Source organism: Schistocerca gregaria, chromosome 9 (genome assembly GCF_023897955.1).
Source record: "Schistocerca gregaria isolate iqSchGreg1 chromosome 9, iqSchGreg1.2, whole genome shotgun sequence".
NCBI classification, from domain to species: domain Eukaryota; kingdom Metazoa; phylum Arthropoda; class Insecta; order Orthoptera; family Acrididae; genus Schistocerca; species Schistocerca gregaria.
The window spans coordinates 91541350-91567705 of record NC_064928.1 but is presented as its reverse complement, the minus strand read 5'-3'; the positions used below and the strand labels follow the sequence as shown (position 1 = coordinate 91567705).

General features: G+C 40.5%; 1 protein-coding gene across 1 annotated transcript in view; it reads right to left on the bottom strand.

The window, feature by feature from the left end:
• Nucleotides 1-26356, bottom strand: part of LOC126292307 (putative ATP-dependent RNA helicase DHX57) — a 181856-nt gene that overhangs the window by 29241 nt on the left and 126259 nt on the right. Inside the window, exons 16-17 of the mRNA XM_049986239.1 lie at nucleotides 7243-7356; nucleotides 2206-2456 (exon numbers count right to left, since the gene is read on the bottom strand). Coding sequence (XP_049842196.1) covers nucleotides 2206-2456; nucleotides 7243-7356 — 365 coding nt within the window. The remainder of the gene's footprint in view (nucleotides 1-2205; nucleotides 2457-7242; nucleotides 7357-26356) is intronic.

Below are 26356 nucleotides of genomic sequence, written 5' to 3'. Positions count from 1 at the left end.
TAGTAGATGCATACGCAGGCCATACAACACCTGCAGTACAACGATAATTAGAGGAAAGCAAAACGGATTTGGCAGTAATTCCAGGCGGAATGACGTCAGTTCTGCAACCACTTGACATCTGTTAGAATAAACCATTTAAGGACAAGCTTGAACACATGTACACAGCCTGGCTATCGAAAAGCGACAGACAGCTGACACCAACAGGACGTGAAAATTGCGCAAGTTTGTCGCAAGTGTGCCAGTGGATTTATGATGCATGGAAGTGTGTCCAAAGCAGACTGTGGAACACGCAATTAAAAAATGTTCAATATCCAATGCACTAGATGGCACGGAGGACAATCCTCTGTATGAAGAAATGAGCAACAAAGAATCGAGTGATTGTGATTCAGAATCATGACTGATATTTTAAACATTTCGTATAAGAGGTATTACAAACCTAATAAAATTTTGTTTTAAATTTCAGCATTTAATTTCTAAGTTATTTTCATTTTTATTTTACGAGTGTTACTACTCTGCATTCAAAAGGATAGAAAAGTGTAGAGAGCTGCATCAAACCAGTGTACGGACTGAAGACAGCAACAACACACTGTGCATTTCAAGTTATCACTAAACATCTACTACAAAAATCCGACTGGCAAGACTGTTTGGGATGTGTGTCAATATGTCCAATTCTACGTGCTGAATTATTTTTTTCGTACTTGTGACAAGAAATGATTGCTAATAGGAATTTTTATGAATCATGGATCACATGCAGTAGTCTCTTCACCATAAGAATATTACGGATGTAAACATTATTCCATGTATTCTTTCGTGTTTGCTGCTATCTTATTTAAATCCTGTCTGCATAATAAACTACGAAACTAAAGTGAGACAACATCAAACATGGAAGAATATACATATCATGTCATGTTTATATTCATATTATTTTTATGCTGAATAGTGATACAGTCAGAAATGAAGCACGGCAACTGACTAGATTTTAAAATCTAAGAAGACTCTAATTTCTGTGCATAATGTAATGTACTAAAGAGGTGTCTGCAAAGATTTTCAAACAGAGAAAATTTTTTTCGCTTAACTCTCGTTCAGAACATCTTCTATCATATGCAGTCTATTATTTGGTTCTTGTTGATCATTATCAAGGCAAGCAGCAGTGTAAGTAACAACAAATAGCAGTCTCTTGCCATTGTTTCGCAAATGAGACAATTCCTCTCTTCTTTTTTATTGTAAGCTGTGGTAGTGGGCACAAAAGCAAGCCGTGCCGCGAGCGGCAACAGGTCGTAAACACACATTATCAGAATGCGACAAACAATGCATGACACAGTACAATAATGCATTTTTAGCTTAGAGTGAGGTAAACATCTATAAAGAAGAGAACAGTACTTATCAGATCAAAGCAAAACAAGGAATCGATTCAAACCAGACGAAGCACATGAAAAAGGAAGGGTACCCATATAAATACGGACGGAGCGCCTGATGCATAGCAATGGCTACCTGGTAAAGCTTAACTGTTAAGCTTACGACTCAAACCAAACTACTGTAGTTGTATCTTCATCCATTCAATCTAAATTGCGTCTCATGTTACAATGGATCAACTCTGTTTCCATTTGGAGATGCGGTTTAAAACTTTTCTCTCCCCTTGAATTTTGAGTCTCAAATTTCAAGTGTGGCTTAGATTCGGGAAATTTCTTTTTCCTTGATTTCAAATTAATTTTTCAGGTGCGGCTTAGATTCAAGTGCGGCTTAGATTCGAGTAAATACGGTATTTCTCTACACCTGAGTAAGGACTGTGTTCAATAGCTTATTTGCTTCTAAACGTGTGTGTCTGACACTCAATGTCTCGTCTATGTGGTGAGATGCAATCTATCAAATCTATCACAGATTTTTCACTTTTAAAAATGTCCATTAGCAGTAGTACTGTAATGTCATCTCCTGAGGGGGTACATACTGCCCAGCGATTCTGTCTTCTCTTAATTTTACAACAACCAATCTGTCAGAGTTCTACAAATGTTATGTGCAGGAACACAGTGCTCCATGTTTCTCTGCTTCATTATTACTACCTGGTGAAGTTCAATATTCCTCTCTGACCGGGTTCCAAGTCTCTGTGACTGGACACAGTCGTTTCTGCGTCACCTGACGGTGCCATTTTAAAGAACATTTACATGTCCTAACTATGAAGAGACGAGATTCTGTGAGACATGTACTAACCTAAGACTTTGTGCACGTCGGTGCCCGCAAACACGGGCATCGTGAGTATCCGCAGCAGCAACTGCTCGAGGGGAACGCGGTGGAGCTCGGGTACCGGCTGCGAGTCGAAGTGGTACTGAAAGCGGTGGTGCGTGTACAGGTAGCAGCACACCCCGGGCATCACTCGACCCGCACGACCCTTGCGCTGCCTCGCATTAGCCCTCGACACCCACACCGTATCCAGACTCCCCATATTCTTGTTGGAATCAAATCTGTGGGCAAAAAACAAGACTCAAATTGAAGTTTTATTTAGGACAGTGTACCGACAGAAGGCAAGATATCGCTCTGTATGTGGCACGAGTGCAAGACTTACACTTACACGGACAAATTCACAAAAAAGTTTGGGACAGTATTCTCTGCAAGGTAATCAACCTAGCAAATAAACTGCCCAACAATATATGAGAGGGTTAACTAAAACCAAGAAGTTTGAACAAGCATTTAAAACATTTGGCATAAGTAATACATACAAAAGAAAACTTTTATATGTTATAGATATGGAACACTGCAACTGTGATGAATAAAAGTTTCATAAGTAACTGCAACCTATGAAACTGGTAGCAATGATTTCTGAAAATCTTTATCAATGTTACCTGCTATGTTACTAAATGGCTAAATAGTTACATGAACCTCTACGTAATGGCTTCCATGGGCAACAAAATTTTGATTTTCAATATCTCATATAATTACTGACAGAATTCAAAAATTTAAAATTATATCACAATCTACTCGTTAACAGTAGACTAGATTCATCCAGTATTTGAGAATGAGAGCACTTAGTGACATCTAACGGACACAACTTCAGACCTTTTTCAAAATTATTTCTTACTGACATATCCTACAATATAATGAAACAAAAAGGTTTAACGCATACTACATTTTCACTGTTCTTGCAGTAAATATTCAGCATCATGCATGATTTTTTGATTTATTACTCCTTTACTACTAACTGTATTCGCAACATATTTTGCACCCACTATCCACATATACCTCTAATGGACCTACACATTGTGTCTGCAATCAAAGATTTTTCTTGCTTAGCACCAAATATTTCATGCACTAACTCATCTGTGCAATTTTCAGACAATTGAAGTTGTTTAGTATGTGGGAGTTTGAAACTTGAAGGCTTGGGAAAAGTGGTGGTAGGGAGTGATGGTTTACTGGTACCTACTGCACAGTACAGAATTACTAAAATAACATGAAAAGGGGCATGTTGAAATAGGTTGGGATTGGTGAAAGAGAGATGCAATTGGTAAAGAGTGTTGGTATCTTCAGAGCACCATGTGAGGTACTGGAAAACCGTATCCCTAAGGTCGCTGATAAAAATGCTAATTTCCTTTCATCTCTCTGAACTCAATGTCTGCTTCATTGTGAAAGGATGCCAACTCAGTTTTTCAGACACAAAATGGGAATGCATGAAAGATGTAACAGGGAGGCAGGGGTGTCATCATGGTCCTGCTCCTGCTGTGAGCCTAAAGATGTGTATGTAGGGAGAGCAATCTATACAGTAGCTTGAGATGGGACATGAATAAAAAGAGCAACACCGCTTCCAGAATAACATAAATATGTTAGTAATTATATGCATGCATGTTTGCTAAGTTTTAATCATCATCTGTTGCTGCACAGAACTGACATGTGTAATGTACCATAAAATGATTTGTGATTTAACAGACAGTTAAGGAAGTAAGAACACTAACATTTAGTCCATACAATTAACTTGTATGCCTCACACAATACACCAAGCTGATGAATAAAAAAGGAAAACTAGAATTGAAATCAGGGCAGAAGAAAGAATGACTTGAAGATAATCAAATGGAACTATTGAAGGGAAGGGTGAAAATTCCCATACGGTCACAGGTTGTGAGAAATAAAAGAAGATTATATAAAAATACAACAATATTTCAAATGTTAACATCAGTTCTCATTTACCTGTACTAGGCTATGCTACTGCCTTTACTTATTAGTACTGCTCAGTACGATACACTCACATATTATATGGTGCTCTGCACAATGTTTTTCACATCCATCATGTGAAACCCAACATGCACCTTTCTCAGATGACATACTGGAAGCTTTGGATCAAGGCAGCCAGATAGACACATACTTGATTTCAGAAAAGCATTATACTCAGTACCAAATCCACACTTATTATCAAAAGTATAATCATATGAGGCATCGAGCGTTATATGTGATTTGATTGAGGATTTTTTGGAAGGGAGGACGCAACACGTTATTGGGGATGGATAGTCATAAACTCATTTAGAAGTAACCTTGGGTGTGTCCCAGGGATGTGTGTTGGCACCCTTGCTGTTCATGTTGTATTTTAATGATCTTGCCAACAATTTAATAGTAACCTCAGTCTTTTTGCAGATGATTCAGTTATCTATAATTTAGTACTGTCAGAAAGAAGCTGCATAAATAATCAGTCAGATTGAGGTGGTGCAAAGATTGGCAACTTGCTTAAAATGTTCAGAAATGCAAAAAAGAAAAAATGGTATCCTATGGCTACAATATCAACAAGCTGGAATTGAAATCAGTCAACTCATACAAATACCTGGGTGTAACCAACTGCACAATACTGTAGGGATATTGCATGGAATGACCATGCAGGCTCAATTGTAGGTAAAACAGATGGTAGACTTTTGTTCCTTGGTAGAATACTGGGGAAATTCAATCAGCCTACAAAGAAGGTTGCCTGCAAATCACTAGTGCAATACATTCTAGAATGCTGCTCAGATGTGTGTGACCTATACCGAAAGCACTAACCGGGGATACAGAATGTAAACACCCAGAGAAGGGCAATGTGAATAAGCACAGGTTTGTTCGATCTAAACTGGCAGACTCCTGAAGATATACCAAGAAAGCCTACTTTAGTTTCAAGAATTGCCTTTATATCATGATTCTAAGGATATACTACAATCCCCTAAAGATGGCTCCTGCAGAGATGGTGAGGACACGATTAGATTAATTATTTCGCGCACTCATTCTTCCCGCACTCCATATATGAATGGAACATGAAAAACCTCAATAACTGGTACAGGAGTGTAGATGTAGACATAGATGCCTATTTGCTGATTATGAACGCTGTATTTTTCCCCCATGTGTGCACTCTCTTCTTTCCATCTTCCGCACTCTCCATGGTTGAGATTTCAGCTCAAAGAATTTAACTTTAAATCCTACTGACAAAGGATCACTACTTCACTGCTTCTGCATCTACTCAATGTTTTTTATTGTTTAAGAAGTAAAGAAGGATTCCACTCTATAGCTGTTTCTGTGCCTACCAATAACTTAACACCTCAACTAATCAGCAAGTCGTTACCTTTTCACCTTAAATTATTTATATTCCACCTAGTACTTTCGACTACCCTCTTTAATTTTTGTTGACATTTTGCGTTATATACATACTACTTCAAAATAATGTAAAGGGTAGCTGATAGGCATATGAAAACTAAATATCACTACTCAGTATCTCAGACCCATATTATTCTTTTGATGCAGTGTCAAAACATTAACTTGTTTCAGTTTTATTTTAGAATAATGAAAGGGAAATACCTAAGAGTTGTGTCAATGTTTTATGTATCTATCTGGCATCCAGGAATTCACTGTAGAGGCAAGTATGAGTCTATCTTGCCGTAATGTTCCTTCTAGAATGTTGGATAATTTTCCAGAATTTTATATACAATCTTCTAAAAGTTTGAGAATGTTCCAGAATGTAAGCACTTTTTCATCTTTGCCACTGTGAAACACATCTATTTCTACTAAGTAATTGCTCATAGCTCTTATGGTCTGCATGTGTAATGGATGTTTTTTTTTTCTTATTCTGGTTTATACTACCACCTATCCAAATATAGAATGCTTTTTTTTAACACCTTGTATGTTGAGACTGAACTTTATTTTGAAAGTATGAGTTAAATTATAAAGAATCCGTTGCTAAGCATTATCTCCAGCATGCTGTATGGTACAGTACACACTATTTGGAACCCCCATCTAGTACTAGTTTGCCTGAACTTCAGGGATTGGAACATACTCTACACCATAGCTCCTCATCTCACTACTCTTCTGGACTTAACCACTGTTAAGGACCCCCCCCCCCCCTTTCCATTTTTTACTGAAGAATTTATTTGCTCTATTACTTTTTCTATCTACATCTTCACAACCTCTCTTTTTTTCTCTCCTTTTCTCCTAGTTCTTAATTGCAGTATTTATTTCACTTCTCTTTTTCAATTCCCTCCTAATTCTTACTTGCACTATTCATTTTCAATACTCATTTTCCTTTGTTTTATCCCATCCCTTACTTCCTACTCTGCCCTAACATCTTACGACTGAAGCTGGTACAGAGCTTCCAATGTTCTGTCTTTGACCTCCCACTGTCTCCGACACCTTCCCTTCATCTTTGTCTCCCATCATCCTCACAACATGTGCATCCTATTCGTCACAACCTAACTCGCCTTCCTCTCCAATGAAAGAGAATACAGTACCAACAGTTAGCCTTTTCACTTTCAAATATGTGTATCAGCAGCAGCGAAATTTCACATCATGAAGGAAATTACTGGTCAGCTTTTTCCTTTACATCCCTACAATATTCCAAAATGACTTTTACTTTTGATACAATGAGTATACAGGAGTTATCATTTGTGATTGTGTGGAGTTCAATATTGCAGTTGCCTGTAACCTTGCTAAAGTTTTCAGTGACAGATATCTAAAGACATGTAACAATCATGTCCAGCTAAAAAACCTGTTCACGGATTCCTACCTTTACTCACATTCATCTGCTGAATCACGCTCATCCACAACATAAAATTGAAAACATGATATTTTCTAAAATCTGCTGTACAAATGGATAAACAAACAGAGTTAAGAATAAAAAAAGTGCTAAAAAATGTGGCTAGCAGCTGACCTGCAGAACTATTGGATGGGCCAATCACCGTGAAAACACATTAAAAGTATTCTCCTTAAAAATGCAGGTAGCAGCTGTAATAATAAGACGACATGAAAGCGTACCTGTTTTCCTTCATTTTTCCAGTGTCTATTACAAATACACAGTCATCAATGGTGACAGATGTTTCCGCTATATTTGTAGACAAGACTATCTTCCGCATTCCATTCTTTGGTTTCCTGAAAGAGAAAAAGAAAAATAACGCATTGCAGTATAGCTTTCCGACAGAATTTGAGGTCTGACAATTATTGGACTCTAAGTAAATGTTGGGGTGATTAATCTTTCTGACAGTACAAATGTTTATGAAGCATTTTGTTCCCTGAAGTTTACCTGGCAGATCAAATATTCTATTATTTTTTGGGTGTACATTTGAGATGTTTCGAATTCAACCTCTCAACCATTCTCAAGGTGAGTCACTTGCAAGCTTTAAAATCAGTTTATATGCTGTGGAGTAAACGTACATGTGTTAGAGATATCACCATAGGCAACAAGAGCACCACTCACAGATTGAACTAGATGTGTCTATGAGTAATACAAAGCAAGCACAGGATTTACCAAGTGTGTTGTTGATAATTATGGGTGGCATGAAGATTTAGAATATTTATTTTGAGAGCGCACACATGAAATGAGGGGTTTCCACAATTTGTTGAGCTGGAAACTGTCGCCTCAGTTAAGCAGGTTGCCTGCTAACTGGATTTCCACAGTTTCCTTGACCATCAAATCCCAGGTTGGACCAAGCTGTGGCCAATGTCTTAACTTTCCTGTAAGCCACAGAATGGCCAGTGAAAATACACTGTTCAGCCACAGCTGATTTATTACACTGTAGAAGGCGGGTATATCTCTGTTGTTTGATGCAACGTTCTTTGACAGTATATTTACTGTTCAAAGGAAATATCGTAAGTCATCATGGCACCCATAATTATCAACAACACACTTTGTAAGCACTGTGGATTCACCAATTCAGTGCTTGCTTTGTTTTACTCTTATGCACAAAGTTTAATCTATGACTAATGCTCTTGTTACCAACAGTGTTGTCTCTAAAGCATGTATGTTTACTACATAGTGTACACAGTGACTTAAAAACTTGCAAGCACCTCTCCTTGAGAATGACTGAAAGGCTATCAGCCAAAATATTGGAATCTGAATTAAAAATATCCTTGATGCATGACCAAGAAATGATGAAATATTTATACAGTGTGTGACTGTAGTAGGTACAAACAGTACATTACAACTGAAAACATGATAACCTTATAACAGAGTTCCTGGGCATACAAACTGGAGATATCCACTTGAGAAAAAGCACATTACAACATGTTTTCCACAAGGGCACTGCTTGTGCAAAGAAAGGCTTCAGCATAGCTACTCAGTGACACCTATAAAAGTTCAAAAATCCCAGGTGTGTTCCTACTGCACTGACAACCATCCATAATACATTGTCGGAGTTCACCGACACCATCAACAGGGATGGAACACTTCGAAACTTTTAAATGCTCCCATACAAGATAGTACAAGTGCAGTTCAGGGGACCTGCGAAGCCACAGTATTTGTGAGCCACGACCAATGCACTCGCTGTCGAAGACTCATACTACATATTCCCAAATACCTGTATGAAAGCATGCTAGTGCACCATCATGTATATACCACATGCACAGCCTTTCACCCCAAGGAACATCATCTACAATGTAGCCTTATACACTGATAGTGATTTAACATTGCCAAAACTGCCCTCATACACACTTTGTATTTATTTGCTTGTTTCATTGCCCCTTTCATCTGTACCTATAACAGTTAAATGCTCTGTATAAATCTTGGTAAGCTTGTTCAATTTTTGTTACATGTTAAGCCACTTCCCATCTTAACTCATAAAATGTTGCTTCTATGTAAAATAAGTTTTTGTTTCACTTTCTTAAATCTTAATTAATTCCAATTGGTACTTTTAAGTTATTTTCATTATATCTTCGCACACTCTCTTTAGACATTCCTGAATAATTTTGTTTAAACAGCACATTCTGTCATTTTTGCATTACTGTTTTCTTCAAATCTATGCTTCACTGATAGGCACACAAAGCAGAATCCATGAGCTGTGATTTAGAGCAAATTCTCACTTGTGAACTTGTGGGGTACTTACTGTGAGTGGAACATTTCAAATCACTAGGTTTGTGATCTGGTAACGGTTTTTAATTATTTACTCTATGTCTCATGTTGTTTATTAGGTATTTCTGAAACATTAATGAGACTATGAACTCTAGAGACAGTCAACTGGTTGAAACAATGAAGACTTATTAAAATTCATCCTGACCACGACACTATTCACATGTGGACAGGAAATGGGTTCCTGTAGCGATGCAAGGGGTACCAAATTTGTTATAAAAGTCAGTAAATTACTCAACGGACAGTATTTTTCAGTACTGGTATTTCGTTCATTCCAAGCAAATATCAATTAAAGACATAATTGTCTAGATATGAGTTGAGTGTAATCTGAATCCGTTTTAGCAACCTAACAGGCAATAAAATTTTATTGATTACAAAATACAAGTTTTTGAAGTTTATTCAGAATGGGAAATGTTAATTAGTAATTGCAGGCCATAGTTTATCTGTTTAATATAAAGATGTTTTGAATTTTGGGTGCCTGAAAAAGTGTGTGGCTTTTACCCTGAGATGAGTTATCACTTAAGAGTGCATAAAGTGCACGTGTACAGTCTGCTGACCTGCGCGGTGAATTTTATTTTTTGTGATTTGACTCGAATGGGGACAAATCCAGTTTCATTTAGACTTTACGTGAGACAGACACATCATGTTATTACAACAGAGTAGTTTCTCCCATTAGGGAAAACTGAAACCTGCGTGCTCTATTTGAAATACATTACACGTTAGTGCATGATTGAGCTGTCCAGTGAATCGTATACAATAGTTGCAAATGCGCTTGGACTTAAAGCAAAAAGTTGGAAATTAATTTTGAGACAGTGCTGATTTTGAAAAAAAAAAATGAACCGAAAGTTTATTCAAAATATTGAGGTTCTGTTTTAATTGAGACACATATCACCTTACTGATCACATTGCTTAGCAACACTGTTGCAGAGTAATTAATTCACTAGAACGATTTGCGATGTAATAAGTCCCATTACACATACAAACTGTTACACATAATTTGCTGAGAGTATGAGAGCCATTTTATTTCCAGAAATGCCAATAAACCGGCGGTTACAAAAGTTAAATTACTAACTGTTGTGTGAAGAAGACTAAAGAAGAGGTATCGGTATAGTCCATCTGCACTCTTTCTTTAATACAGGATGTCATCAGCAATTTTAGGAGACTAATGGAGATCTGCTGGCCATCACTGTTCGATATCCAGGGAAATATGACCGCATAGGCAAAATATCCCTGAAACTGTTGTCAATGGATATTAGAAGGCAGATTCCTATTGTCCACTCTTCTTTTGTAACACACAACATATTTCTGACAACTGTATTTACATCTACATCTATACTCCTCAAGCCACCTACAGTGTGTGGAAGATGGGTGTCTCTGATATCACTGTCATTTCCTTGCTACATTCGTGAATGCTACATACAAAGAACTACTGTCGATAAGCTTGTGTATGAGGTCCAATTTCTTATTTTCTACTTGTGGTCATTTTATGAGACACATACTTAGGTGGAAGTAAATGTTGCCCGATTATTCTTCGAATGTATGGACTCATAATTTGAACAACCCTCTCCATAACACGTGACACTCCTGTAGTGACTGCCATTACAGTTTGCCAGTATATCCACAATTCTCCCATGCCCACTATACAATCCGATCCCATAATGGAATGTGCCACTCATAGGGTCTTCTCTATCTCTTCTGTTAATTTTATTTGGTAAGAGCCCCAGGCTGATGAACAACACTAAATGACACTGTTCTACAAAAAAAAAAAAAACCTTTTTTTCTATTTCTGATAAAAAATATTGTGACCCTAGTTGTATTTTGAGTGCTGAATTGAAAATTGTTTTTGTTTTTTTTCTGTCAGTGATAGTTTATGAGTAATAGCAATTTTATTTCTCTTTTCAGTTTCTGATATAGTGCAGCAAACGTGAGGTGAAATTCGACAAATAAATGCACATCTTTATGATGTTATAAGTTCATCACATTAATGGAGGGTGGGATCTAACATATAACACAGTAACCTTTGTGTATACACTTTGAAGCAGTTATTTGACATGAGAAATTACAGAAAACTGACAAACAATGAGCCACTGCCTTGTAATGCACATCACTTTTTTCTCTTCACTCGAATGATATTCCAGCAATAATCTGCTCACATACAAGGTACCCACTTCCCTTCATAGTGCCTTTCTATGGTAGAAATGTCTTTATGGAATCTTTCTCCATGTTCATCCGATAGGTCACTACAACTCTCTGTGAAGTAGTCCAGATGAGAGTCCATCATATGTACCTTCAAAGACATATTGCACCCCAAATCCTGATATGCTTTGATAGTTTTCCGACACCATCTTGAAACAGTCCCATACGGTTTTTTCTTTATCAGTTAAACATGCTTCAAAATTTGCATCTCTCTGCAGCTCCCTGATTTGTGGGCCCACAAATACACCTTCCTTTATTTTTGCAGCTGAAGACGGGGGAATACGGTAGCTAGATATGCAAACCTACAGCCTGTTGGATCCATGGCCTTCACGAATTGTTTCATCAGGCCAAGTTTGATGTGAAGCAGTGGAAGTAGTATATATTTAGGAGCTACCAGACTATTACGTTGTACATTCTTTTCGCCAACTTTCCGTCTTCGCCTAGGCCATTTCTTTTTCACGTAGTGAGAATTTTGGTTTCGACTATCTTACTCCCAAAGAAAACAGGCATACTTTGTATAGCCTTGTTGCATTACCTTGAAATCTGCACATATTTTCCATTTGTGTTCATTGTATTTTAATTAATTTAGTATCCTTTGTACGAATTCGCAATTCTCTTTTGTCAAACTAGCCTAAGCTACTGGAACAGAGGGTATTTTATTTCCTTTATGGAGCAAAACACCCTTGAGACTTGTTTTCGATGCATCTATGAAAAGTCTCCACTCCTGTGAAATATAAATGAAGTTCAGCACTTTCATCAGGCCAGAAACATCATTGCAAAATGTCAGTGGTTGTCAGTTGAAAAATAAGAAATAAAGGAATGTTCTCTGTGCCCGACACACTGATTTTAGTACTTTGGTGCAGTAGATTATACTCTTGTAATCTTGAACCAAGCAGCTGCGCCTTTTGTTTACTTAGTCCTTGATCGCGTACTAAATCATTTAAATCTGCCTGTGTTAACAAATGTGGCAATGACTCACTTGTGCAGTGATATAAAGAATCATCGTCTGCGATTTCTTCAGTACTACTTATTTCACTGTCACTCAGAATTTGACCTCTAGCTCTTGAAGGTACTGGAAGGTTGTCGGAATGCTGAACTGGCATTCTCGCTGAAGGCAGATATGGGTAAACAATTTGAATCTTCGACTTTTTGTTTGTAAAACACTGAATTTTTGTTAGACAGAAATAACAATCAGTAGCATGGTCCTTAGGCTCCCTCCACACAATGGGAACAGCAAACAACGCCACATTCTCTTTACCTTTCCACCACTGAATTAGTTTGCAGTAATATGTAGCACAACAGAAATCTGGTGCCCATTCTTTATCTTGGTCTCCTACACCTACTCCAAAGTAATGTTTGTATGCTTTCTTTACGACTAAAGAGATTTTCTTCCTATTTCTGGCAAAAGTGAACTTCCCACAGATGTAGCAGAAGTTGTCTTATATTGACATCCACGACGAAGTGGCATTTCTGCAAATTTAAAAATACCACTTTGGTAATACACCTATATTAAATTAGTAGTAGGGATCTAGAGGAACGTTGATGTCTAAAAACAAGCAGTCATTTTACCTTCATCACCAGGCTCAATCAATTTACACACAGGAACTAAAAAATTCAACTGTGCTCGTTAATATGACAGACAGTTACTTGTCAGCCAAAACATCCACTCGTTAAGACTGACACAAATTGCGGTTAACACCACTGTTGTAAACTCGGTGCACCTGCCCCTAGGAGGCGTGAAGCTTTACTGCCGAGGCAGCGACCGGCTGCTGCAGCTTCAGTTAATGAGATGTTTCAGGTGGTCTTAATGACGTAGGTGTGGAGGGAGATAGGGGGGAGAGGGGGGGGGGGGAAGCTTGTAGTAGTTATCATTCACAATGATTTTTCACCAATAGTGCAATATAACAGTAACACATAATTTTCCCTATTTACGAGCATTATGTTATATTTATTTATAGTCAGGATCAACTACTAATCCTTGTCCCAATCTTTGAGTCTATGTAGGTCTTCCTGCATTTTGTCCAGGCTTCTGATGTTGCAACCTTCCTGTAGACAACAGCAATGTCTAACAAAAAGCCTCATGTACCTTCCAATGTTACGCACTAGATTACTTACAAATACTATAAAGAATAATGGCCCCTAAAACACACCCTTTCAGTGCTCCAGAAATTACTTTTCACATGTCAATTTTGTTGGTTGGTTAGTCAGCTGACTGGGGATTAAAGCATAACAATGATTTTTTCCCCTTCCTTAGCCTGTATAACTTGCCTTGAATAGACAGTGACATTTATTGCACAGAAAACAATACTTCTATGATGACAATAGAACTCATATAGTGTTTGTACTTTAATAGTGGTAACGCTAATTTAATTTTCATCTCCATGAGTAAACAGCAGAATTTCTTGTCATTTTTTGTAACTGTTTTGCTCTTCTCTTATTAGTTGTTCTTAGGTATCCTTCATGCCCATGTCTGAATGGACACATTGTCTATGCCATATGTTCAAACAAACTTGATATGTTTCAGTGAGAAGAAGATAATGAGAGTGAAATGTAAGTTGCTGCCATCAGCCCGATAGCTCTGGTAAATCAGAAACTGTAATCATTTAAAATGTGGTGCTTCCAAAGAGTGTGAGAAGTGAAGTGAATACATGAAATGAAGATGTGCTACAATGAATATGTGATTAAAGTTAATGGAAGACACTTAGTAGAAGAAGGGACATGCTAAAAGGGGCATCAGTTATGGTATCCTGAGAAAGTCTTTCGATTTGATGCCCTTTCGGTGACTTGCGCATCAATGGGGATGAAATGATGATGACAAGGACAACACAACACCCAGTCCCTGAGCGGAGAACATCTCTGACCCAGCCAGGAATCCAACATAGGCCCTTAGGATTGACATTCTGTCATGCTGACCAGTCAGCTACCGCGGGCGGACATTTGTTCCAGATAGAACAGACTGACAACAGCATCAAACCAGTTGAAAGACTGATGATTTTTTTTTTAAAAAAGTACATCTGGTTAGGCTGTTCTTGAAGATATAATTAAAGTGGGGCACTATTACGTGATTCTTTGGACTGAGATAGATTGCCACTCATCATAAAGATGACCCACTGAGTTGCAGACAGGCACAATGGAAAGACTGTTACACATCATAGCTTTCACCCAAAGTCTTCTTCAGTATACAATACAAACACACACCTTCGCACTAGCAAGCATATCTCCTACACACTGTGACCACTACCACCAGCAGCTCTGATTGAAATGTTACTGTCATGTGAATAGCAATCCAGAGTGTGGCAGGGAAGGAGGAGGGAAGGCAGGGTATGGCTGGGGAGAGAAAAGAGTGCTGTATGGTGGGGCATGCAGAGACTAGATCTCGGCATGATGATACTGCCAGGAACAGCATCGAGAGGTGGGAGAAAGAAAGCAGGGAGCAGGGAATGGGAGGGAAGAGCAGGGAAGGTGAGGGGACAGGGCAGGTGGCACACAATGAGGGTGAGGGACGTGAAAAGGGATGAGGTAATAGGACACAGGGGGGTAGAAACTGTTTGGTGGAGGGTGTGGGTACAGTATGCTATCATAGGTTGAGGCCGGGATAATTATGGACACACAGAATGTGTTGTAATGTTAACTACCATCTGCACACTTCAGAAAAACTGGCGGTTGAGAGAAGGATCCAAATGGCACAGGTTGTGAAGCAGCCACTCAAATCAAGTATTCCATGTTTGACTTGCATGTTGTGCCACAGGTTGGTCTATTTCGCTCTTGGCCAAAGTTTCGTGGCACTCATTCATCCTGGCATGCCCTGCCAGACAGCATTCTTCCCCCACCTATAACTTGCTGTCATCCCCCTCCCCAGCACACTCAGGTTCCTATTCAGGTAACAGTCGCATTCAGTCACAGGTGGTGGTGGTAGCAGTTGTGTGAATGAGGTGTGCTTGCTTGTATGAATCTGTGAGTGTTCTCTCTGCTGTAAGCTCAAGTGCAACTTGGCACTCCATCACTGCACTCAAAAGCCTGTGGTTGATATATTATGCGCTGTGATATTTCACGACACGTGAGCCAACTATTACTCGAAAAGTGGACTGGTTTTGTATTGGAACAATATATGGATGTCTTGCCAACTGTCCCCTGACAGGTGCTGTCCTCTATTTTTAGTTTATAAAATTAAATGACAGTGAACATTGGAGTTAACATTATGGTGACTGTGTTGTGAAATTCATGCATGTACTCATAAGGTTTTGATATTTCCTGTAATTCTGCGACAAATATGTCAGATTTGTTGAGTGAATAAGAAATTTCAGAAACTCAAGACAAATAACTGAATGATTCTGGACTGGAGAAAGAAATATCTGAGAGGCAAAATCTGAAGAAACTGGTAAAGGACTCTTCCTAACGACACAATACTGGCTCAAGTAATTGCTATTAGTGAAGCTATCAGCACAAGGCTTGAAGGAAGACACTTTCCTGATAAAGTTGCTGCAACTGAGATGAAGCATCCAACATGTGTTTGCGAGATTTGTTTGGGAAAGATGAAACAATCTACTGGCAAATCAAGCAGGAATGAAACTTGCTAATATTGCCCAAATTGCAACATACTTCTCAGTGTAACAAAATGTTTCAGGCTTCTCCATACAAGAGTCAGTTAAATGTGAAATTTCTCAAGAACTTCACACTTTTTCTTTATGGAAGGATATTTGTACTTTACAGTAAAATCTGTTATCTATCATAGAACTAAAATTAAAAGAAAAATAAACTTGAGGCTTGGTCTTTCCTAGTGTATACTGCCTTTTAAGATCTCCTAATATATGACAGTAATATTTGAAATAATGGCATAAATGACAGGTCTTCAGGGTCCAAAATTTTTCTAAGACGCTGGACTTCAAAGTGTTAAAAGCAGGCTGTAGGATATATTCAGCTGTCAGATGAAGTCCTTCATCAGAAGAAAGAACACACACACACACACACACACACACACACACACACACACACACACACACACACCAATCTCTCTCTCTCTCTCTCTCTCTCTCTCTCTCCAGTGCACTCCCAGTGCCTGAAAATAAGCGGCCACTGTGTGTGTGTGTGTGTGTGTGTGTGTGTGTGTGTGTGTGTGTGAGAGAGAGAGAGAGAGAGAGAGAGAGAGAGAGAGAGAGAGAGAGAGTGAGTGTGGAATACCCTACAGTCTACTCTTTAAGCACACTTTCGTGCCTCTCCCATATTGTGAGTAACAATCTTGCATAATTAATAATGTAACCATTATTCCAAATTAGATTTTCCCTGGTTTAGAATGAATTTAGCAGAGGTACAACCTAACTGTGTGTGATTTTTTGGTGAAGTGACTGTAAATCCAAAGGCTTGGGGGTCCAGCCCCCAGTTCATCCTCAGATCTTTTTTTTCTGTCTCTTCTCATTACTTTCACTTCTGGCAATGGAAATGATGAGGACAGCATAAACACCCAGTCCCTGGGCCGAGAAAATTCCTGACCTAGGCGGCAATCGAATCTAGGATCACTGATACACTGGCAGCAATGTCAGTGGTGAGAGGAAGGCTATGGCGTAACACCTAGAAGAGAACTGTGCCTAATGAAGCACAGTGTCAATCAAACCAAAATTTGGCTTGAAGACAGCTCTACCTTATACACTTACCACAATAACAAAAATCAGAAGTTTCCTTTACACCAGCTAGTGTTTTTCTTTTATACTGAAAAGTAAACTACCTGTGATTGCTATAGACTATTATCCATAACAGAGAGAAAAGAAACTGCAGCATCAGATTGTTTAACGGTGTGCTGAGAACTGGCTTGTGAATTTCTAGCTAAATATAAAACATGAAGCTGAGTGCAAAATATAAACCACAATTTTAAATCACTACAGCATTGTCAACAGTGATGTTGCTTAAAGGACAGATACAAACCCACAGAGATGATGCTCCGTTCACAATAGGATTGAAAAAATTATATTAACTACCCTGCTCTGTGCACAATAGGATAGACAACATTATACTAATTATGTTATTATTAGCTGAAAACAGCCACAAATGGATTGGAAGAATTTTTATACTAATTATGTTGTACATTAAATGGTAGTGGCTGCTTTTCACAAATCAAACCTCAACTAATTTACTTGTTAGACTGTAAGAAAGGAAAAAGCACATTTACCTGAGTACGCCTAGTTGGGTATTTTATTGGATTTAGTATGCACTTTCTGACAAACACAATGTCACAGTGATGTAACGCACTGGTGAAAAGTGTTGTGACAGTGCCACGACATTTAACAGTGCCGCCACGACAGTACGCGCAAATGGCGATAGAGGTGCTCCGCAAATCGGCTGAGCGCGGGAGCGCCACCTAGCTACGAACGGCGCCGGCCGCATGTCACGTCGCGGCAGTCAAACACGAGAGACTAAGTTGTTGTTATGTGATCAGCTATTGTTTCTAAGAGAGAGTGTTGAATATCCATGCAATTATTGGTGATTAAAGGTTATAACACTTTTTGGCAACGAGGTCGGATATTTTCACTGCGTTGTGGATTTGCGTGTTCGTGACGGGGCAGACATGGAACAGCTTATGCAAGTGCTCATTGAACAACAAACACAGCTGACGGCTACTATTCAGGCTCAACAAACACAGCTGATGGCTGCGATTCAGGCGTTGTCGACGTCGCTTACGCATCGTCTGTCTTCCTCTTCTCCGCCTCCATTCCCTCCTTACGACGAGGCCGCTGAAGACTGGGAGGATTATGAGAAGCGTTTGCGGCAACACTTCTTGGCTTTTGGCATTGTCGACGCTCCTATGTGTAAGTCGTTATTCTGGGATTTCCCCTCGGATCTATCAGCTGCTATCTCAGTTAGCCCCTCTGCGGGAACCTGCCTCCCTGTCCTTCCAAGAAATGTGTGACTTATTGTTTGACTATTATCGAAAAAACACCCACGTCGTTGCCGCCCGTGTGGCGTTCTACCGTTGTCGTAAACAGCCCCATCAATCTTACCGGCGGAACTACACGGTCTCAAATAGACGCATGGTGTGATGTAGGCCCTGTACAGTCAACTCTCGACACAGACAATTTGCCTGTTTCACAGGAGAATGACGATGTGGCGGCAGTTCACTCGTGTCAACAACGTTGCGTTGGGCTGCAACACTCGCAGCGAAACCAGCAACCACAGAAGCCGGTTCGTTCCGCACTTCCTTCTTCCCCCCGTTGTTTCGTACAGCACGACAGGGCAGCGTGTCCAAAACTTTGGGCCACGTGTAATTCATGTAGGAAAAAAGGCCACATTGCTTCTGTGTATCAGTCCCCTAAAGTTCCTGTCGACGAGGACGAGGCGTCGGACATGGATGTTCACTGTGTGCTTTCTCAAACAAATAAGTTGTTTGTTACTGTTCGTGTTCTGGATAAAGACATCCGCATGCAAGTGGACACTGGCTCTGCAGTAACTCTCATTAATTCTCGCATGTATTTCGCGTTGGGCTCCCCTCCTTTGTCTCCAGTTACACGAAATCTGAGGACTTATAATAAACAGAAAATTCCTATCATGGGCCAGTTTGATGCTTCCACTGCCTACAAGTCTGTTGTTCGGCCCCTCACGTTTTATGTGGTGGATCATGCGGGCACTGAAATCCTGCTCGGTTATGATGCTTTCCAGTTGTTCGGGTTCTCCATTGATGATGATGTGCACCTCATATCTGAGGATATTCCGTATCAACAGCTGGATGGATTGTGTTCTGATTTCTTATCCGTGTTCTCTGCTGGTCTGGGTTGTGCCAAGGATTTTGAAGCCCACATTGCTCTTAAACCTACGGCTCGCCCTAAGTTTTTTCCGGGCATGCCCTAAGTTTTTTCCGGGCACGCCCTATTCCGGTGGCGTTGCGTGCACCTGTCAAGGCTGAGCTAGACAGGTTAACAGCTTCGGGGATTCTCCTTCCGGTTACCTCCAGCGAATGGGCATCGCCGATCGTGGTGGTTTCTAAACCAAACGGGAGTCTGCGATTGTGTGGTGACTTTAAAGCCACTGTCAACGCTCAGAACCTCATTGACACTTATCCTCTTCCCCGTCCTGAGGAGTTGTTTACCAAGCTCGCTGGGGGCCAGTTCTTTTCCAAACTTGACTTATCGGAGGCGTACCATCAGTTGCTGTTGGACGCTACTTCCAAGGAATTTCTCGTTATCAACACTCATTGTGGGTTGTATCAGTACCAGTGGTTACCATTTGGCGTCGCTAGCGCACCGGCCATTTTTCAGGGGTTTTTGGAACAGCTCACGGCTTCCGTTCCCGGCTGCATAAACTATCTGGATGACATTGTTGTCACGGGGGCCTCCACTGAGGAGCACCTTCGTAATTTGTGTTCACTGTTTCGGGTTTTGCATTCAGCTGGGTTGAGATGCAATCTGGACAAGTCACAGTTCTTCCAACCCTGCATTGTGTATCTTGGTTTCCACTTGTCCCGTGAGGGTATACGTCCTCTACGTCAGCACGTTGCGGCCAATAACACTCTACCCCGGCCGTCTACGGTCAAAGAACTTCAGGGGTTTCTAGGCAAGATTGCTTATTATCACAAATTCATTCCATCCGCAGCAGCGGTAGCTTATCCTCTGCATCAGCTGTTACGCAAAAACGTCCCTTTCTGTTGGTCCGACGGGTGTGAGCAGGCTTTTGTCCACCTGAAGGCTCATTTGCAGTCGGCGCCTTGTCTTGCCACATTCTGTCCGGGTCAGCACTTGGTTCTGGCAACTGACGCGTCACAGTATGGCCTAGGGGCTGTTCTCGCCCATCGGTATGAGGATGGGTCGGAACGACCCATCGCCTATGCTTCCAAGACCCTCAATGAGGCGCAACGGCATTACTCTCAAATCGAAAAGGAGGCGCTTGCTATCATTTATGCTCTAAAAAAGTTCAGCGTTGTTTTGTATGGTTCTAAGTTTTACCTCATCACCGACCACAAACCGCTGGTGTGTCTGTTCAGCCCATTGTCATCGCTTCCAGATAAGGCAGCTCACCGCCTGCAACGTTGGGCCTTATACTTGTCTCGTTTTCATTATGAGATTCACTATCGTCCCACAGCCCAGCACGCCAATGCTGACGCTTTGTCGCGATTGCCGATGGGCCCCGACCCAGTTTTCGATCGTGATGAACTCCTCTGTTTCCACATTGATGAGGAAGAACGTCGTGTGGTCGAGGGTTCTCCACTTACAGGTTCGCAGGTCGCGTCTGCTACTGCGCGGGACCCGGTCCTGCGTCGGGTGATCGGTTTTGTTCAAAGGGGTTGGCCGGACAGGACCAAGGACCGGGCATTGGATCCCCTTCGCAACTACCATGCCTTGCGCCTTCGTCTGTCTGTTCGTGATGGTGTTGTTCTTCTGGCCACGGATGGAGCATCTCCACGGGTCGTGGTGACAGCCTCTCTTCGCAAATATGTTCTCAAACTGTTGCACGAAGGCCATTGGGGTATTTCTCGGACTAAGTCCCTGGCCCACAGGCACGTTTATTGGCCCGGTATTGATTCGGACATCACCCATACGGTTGCTGCGTGTGGTCAGTGTGCTCAACAACTGGCTGCACCCCGTACAATGCCCTCTCCGTGGCCTGATCCAGCTCAGCCATGGGAACGGGTGCACGCCGACTTTGCCGGCCCCTTCCTCGGTACTTATTGGCTACTGTTGATTGACACCTTCTCGAAGTTTCCATTTGTTGTTAGATGACCGTCACCCACCACTGCGGCGACGACGCTGGCTTTGTCCAAAATCTTTGCACTAGAAGGTCTTCCATCTACGATTGTCACGGACAATGGCCCTCAGTTCTCTTCGCAGGCCTTCCGTGATTTTTGTACTGGACAAGGGATTCATCATGTTACAACACCTCCCTTCCTTCCGCAATCGAATGGGGAGGTCGAGCGCCTTGTCCGCACTTTCAAATGCCAGATGAAAAAATTCCTTAGTGATTTTTCCACAGATGATGCTCTGCTGCAATTTCTGAGTTCTTATCGCTTCACGCCTCTGGGTGATCGCAGCCCTGCTGACCTCTTGCATGGCCGCCAACCGCGCACTCTACTGCACCTGCTTCACCCTGTCAGTCCTTGTGCTCTGTCCCCTAGTGCGGGAAAATACTCGGTGGGCACCGACGTGTGGGCATGAGGGTATGGATCTCGCCCTAAATGTATTCCAGGGGTGGTCAAGGCTCTACGCGGCCGCCGGCTTTGTGAAATACGTACGGGCGACGGCACGGTTGTTCGCCATTACGACCAGATGCGCCCACGAGTGGTGGCCACGCCGGTGCCACCGCCCCATCCTTCGCCTCCACCAGCCCGAGAAGCCAGTCCTGTCGCTGCTGCCGATCTACCGTACATGTTGATGCAGCCGATGCCGCTACCGCTTCCAAGTATGCCGGAACCGGCCCCAGTCGCGATGCTGCCTTCTCCGGGACCCATCTCGCTGGAGCACACTCCCAGGTCCATGAAACCTATGGATGCTGCTCCGAAGTTTTCACCCATCATCTCATTCAGGAGGCACGTTCTACGCACGAGCTTCCATCCTGGACATTTTCAACCATACTCTCCTGTCTCTCCGCGGGATCTCCTTGGGGCCTCACAAGAGGCCATGGATGTCTCCGCACTGTCCATGTCTCCAAGGAAGTGAGTGTTTTTTGTTTTTGTCCACCCCCCCCCCCCCCCCCCCAAGGGGGGGCGGAGTCGAATACGAGAGACTGAGTTGTTATCATGTGATCAGCTATTGTTTCTAAGAGAGAGTGTTGAATATCCACGCAATTATTGGTGATTAAAGGTTATAACAAAAAAGTTTTCGAGACAGCAGATAACTTACAGAATGGGTGCAGTTGGTTACCTGTTATGCGCTGCCCATCCAACCTACTCTGCAGATAGATTTCCCGTGCCATACTCTCACACAAAGCTAATCCTCCCACCATCCTGAAGACTTAGTTACAAAGGGGTGCCTCCCTTTGCCACCCAATACTGGAATAACTTAACAATATGCCTGGGAACATGGGGACATTCTACCCACGATTGATTGCACCCCTCCTAAAGTGGTGTTCCGCCACCCATTCAGCCTGTACTATATTCTGGTCCATCCTTATGATACCCTCACTCCCAATCCCTTCGCATAGGTGCCATATCCGTGACCAACACACAGATGCAAGACCTGCCCAATCCACCAACTCAACAATCTGTAATCCAGTTTATTGTATTCCATCAGAAATAAGGGGCAACTGTAAAAATGGCTATATCATCTCCACCTCTTCTGTAAACACTGCACAGCAATGGCTGTCAACCAGAATCAATGGCCACGACCAAACTGTGGCACTTTCCTGAACTGCGCAGACGGGAGTTATGCTTGCTACTTATCCTCTGCTCCTGCAATCCTCGTGGCCTCGACCTCCACTAACCGACTGCCCCCTGACCTACCCAACAGCTTCCCCTTTCTCTGTCCAGTCACTCCTCCTAGTCCTCATCCCCACATCACCTACATCACGTGCCACACCTCACCAGCTCCAGTATGCATGTATCACATGCATAGCCAAGCCACCTGCAGCCCCTCCGTCCCAATTTCCTAGTCGGCAAACAAGCTGCCTCCTCCAAACTGCTAGTTACCCATCTCAACCACTCTTCTATCCTCCTGCCTTTCTTTTCCTTGCTTGCACTAGCTCCAGCTTGACTATCTCCTTTACTCCTAAATTATTTTCATAAAGCAAAAAATTATATATAAGTCATTCATGGAATTCTGATAACCGGACTCCAAGAAAGGAGAAACACTGATCAGCAACTTAAGTAATCACAAGGGTATAGCATTTACAAGGAAATACCAAAGAAAAGAGAAATGAAGCAATGTCCACAATTTCGAACAGGATTTGTGATCAAATTCAAAATAATAGTATCCACAATAGAATTTAAAGCACAATTGCCTACACTTTCAACAGTAACTATAAAAACTGCAAATAGAATACACGAGATAATTAATACAAACACCAGAACTAATGATAAAAATACTAGGAAAAACACAGAGAAGATGTCAAGTTGCCCGGCTGGTAAGTCTCACCTGACCTGGGGTTCTGAACAACTTTTCTGAGCTCTCCCAATCTCCCAAAACCCATCAGTCCTTTTCCTTCAGCCCTCTTCCTTCCCCTTCAATCCTTCTACCGCAAGGAGCCACTGCTCCAAAAGCTTGCAAATTTCTTTACATTTACATGTGTGATCTCCTGTAGCCATTTTGTTAGTACAATTTATTTACCCAATTACATTGTATTTTCAAAAAATTGATTATTTACTTTGGTACAGATAAGACATGAAGCTTTTGCATCAGGCAGCAACAAATATCAACAAAAGTGATACCAAATTGCAATTGGTGATTTAAATGCTCAGTTAGAAATGGAAAATAAGATATATAGATGTTATAGGGAAATGACCAATAGAAAGATGTACAAACAAGAATGGCACAAAGCTGGCATAATTCTGTGGAAAGCAGGCTGTGATCTCAAAGTCAAGCTACTTCATGAGAAGACAAAATAAATTGAAAAATCTAAAAACACCAAGAATGGAAAAACAAAGAATGGCATCTGGATCATATCTGCATGGGCAAGAACAACAAGATGGAAATTTAAAATGTGGTTTCCTTCAGAGGAAGTAAAACCTGTTCAAATCATTGCTGATTAATATAAAAATGTAATTCACACCACTGATACAGAAAAATTTCTACCCCAAAAAGATGAGAATCTATGACTGTCATAAACTGATAAAAAACAATGTATATGAAGAACGAACTACTTAACAACTTAACAGGTGAGCTACAGAAAGTAATTTCTCAGCTGAACAAATGACTCAATAAACCCAAGAAAAAATGCCAATTGTGGAATGATGAATGTGATGAAACAGTGAAAGACAGATGCCAGGTCAGGTTAAGACATCAGAGCCAAAAACAGAAGAGTCACACTTGGAAGTCATCGTCAAAGAAAAATAAACCACAAAAATAATCAAGAGGGTTAAACGCCAATACGAAGAAGATATCCTTTTCACAGAAACAAGTAGTGAGAAAACAAACCCACAAGATTGCTCCAAAACATTTAGGAGAGGACTTCATATGCACAATTCTCCAAGACTAATTCTGAAAGATAAAAACAATAAAATGACCCATAGCAATAGAGGATACAGAAAACTTAGCAGAAAAATTTAACAAACTACGTAGCTGAGAAAATCCCCATAACTACATTAAACACAGAAACCACAATAAAAACACAACCAGGGAATATAAACCTGCCAACAATCCATGAAATATACAAAGCTTTAATAGAACTTAAGAACTACAAAGCATGTAGAAAAGATCAAACATCTGTGAAACTCTGAAAACATTTAGCATAATCAGCACAAAGATATTGTTACACCACAACACAGCAACAGGAACAAATAACTACCAGAACACTGGATTACATCTATAATACATTCATTACACAAAAGGAAGAAAAACAAATCTGAATTTTGCTCTTAGATACCAGTTATAAATTCTTCTAACCTTTGTAGACTTCAAAAAGGCTTATAATTGTCTCCACAGATTTTCAGTGCTGGAAATATTAAGGGAATTTTGGACTTCACTGCAAACTAATAATAATAACAAAAAAAAAAAAAAAGAATAAATTAACCCCCACAAACACAAACACAAAATCCAATGTAAAATTCTGAAGAGAACTATCTGAGCCATTTACGATAGGGTGATGGGTTATCACCTCCACTTTATGACTTTATGAGACCACAGTACAAGGAAAATCCCAAGGAAATATGAAATGAAACCAAAAAAGATCAAAATAATTTAAATTGCGTTGGATTTGCTGATTATTCAGCATTACTGGCTAACAACAAACAAAAAGCCAGAAATCATATAAGAAGACTAAAAAATATAGCACAAAAAATAGGACTCCAGATATCATTCAAAAAGACAGAGATTATGGTAATGGACTGACAAGTAATAAACCACGTAACAGTAAACAACAGAAAAATATAAACACTGAAACAATTTGAATACCGAGGAGAATTAATAACACACAACTTGGACGAAAAACTTACCCGGCAACAGTGAACTAACAACATGATAAAGGCGTACAATAAATAATGTCTTCAAGCACAACAAAATTAAAACACTAAGAAATGGTGATTCAATCAGAGGTAACACATGCAATTGAAATCATTTTTAAAGTAACCCAGTGAAACAGAACTGACAAAATCCTAAATGTGGAGAGAAGAATAACTAGGTCAAGTATAATTAAAACAGAAAAATGTGGATAAAGCAGGATAATTCCAAACGAAGTAGTGTACAGGAACTGGAGACAATTACAGAGACTATACATAAGAAGAGAATGTATTTCTTTAACAATATCATGAGGACACCAGCAACCAAATAAATAAAAATAATTAAATAGACAATCTGATACCTGAAACAATAAGTAGGATGGATCAAGGAAATTAGAGAGGACACAGAAGAACTGAAATGAGCCTGGATGATCTGCAAAACAAAACAGAAAATCTCGAGAAGCTGAAAAAATAATAAAATAAAATTTACCAAAAATATACAAAAAATAAGATTTACACCAATAACAGATATCCAACACAGAATCAAAAGGGTATTTACACATGAAGAAAGATGTAAAAAATCATAACAAATGAAAAGATATTGCGCAATTAGCAAGGAGCAAGCAATGCACTTATCAGAGAAGGCCGTAAAAGTAAATAATAATAATAATAATAATAATGTCATTGATCAACTTCATGAAGTGTGTTGAACAGCATAAACAAAAAACTTCCCCCCCCCCCCCCCCCCCCCCTTATAGCGTGTAAGATGT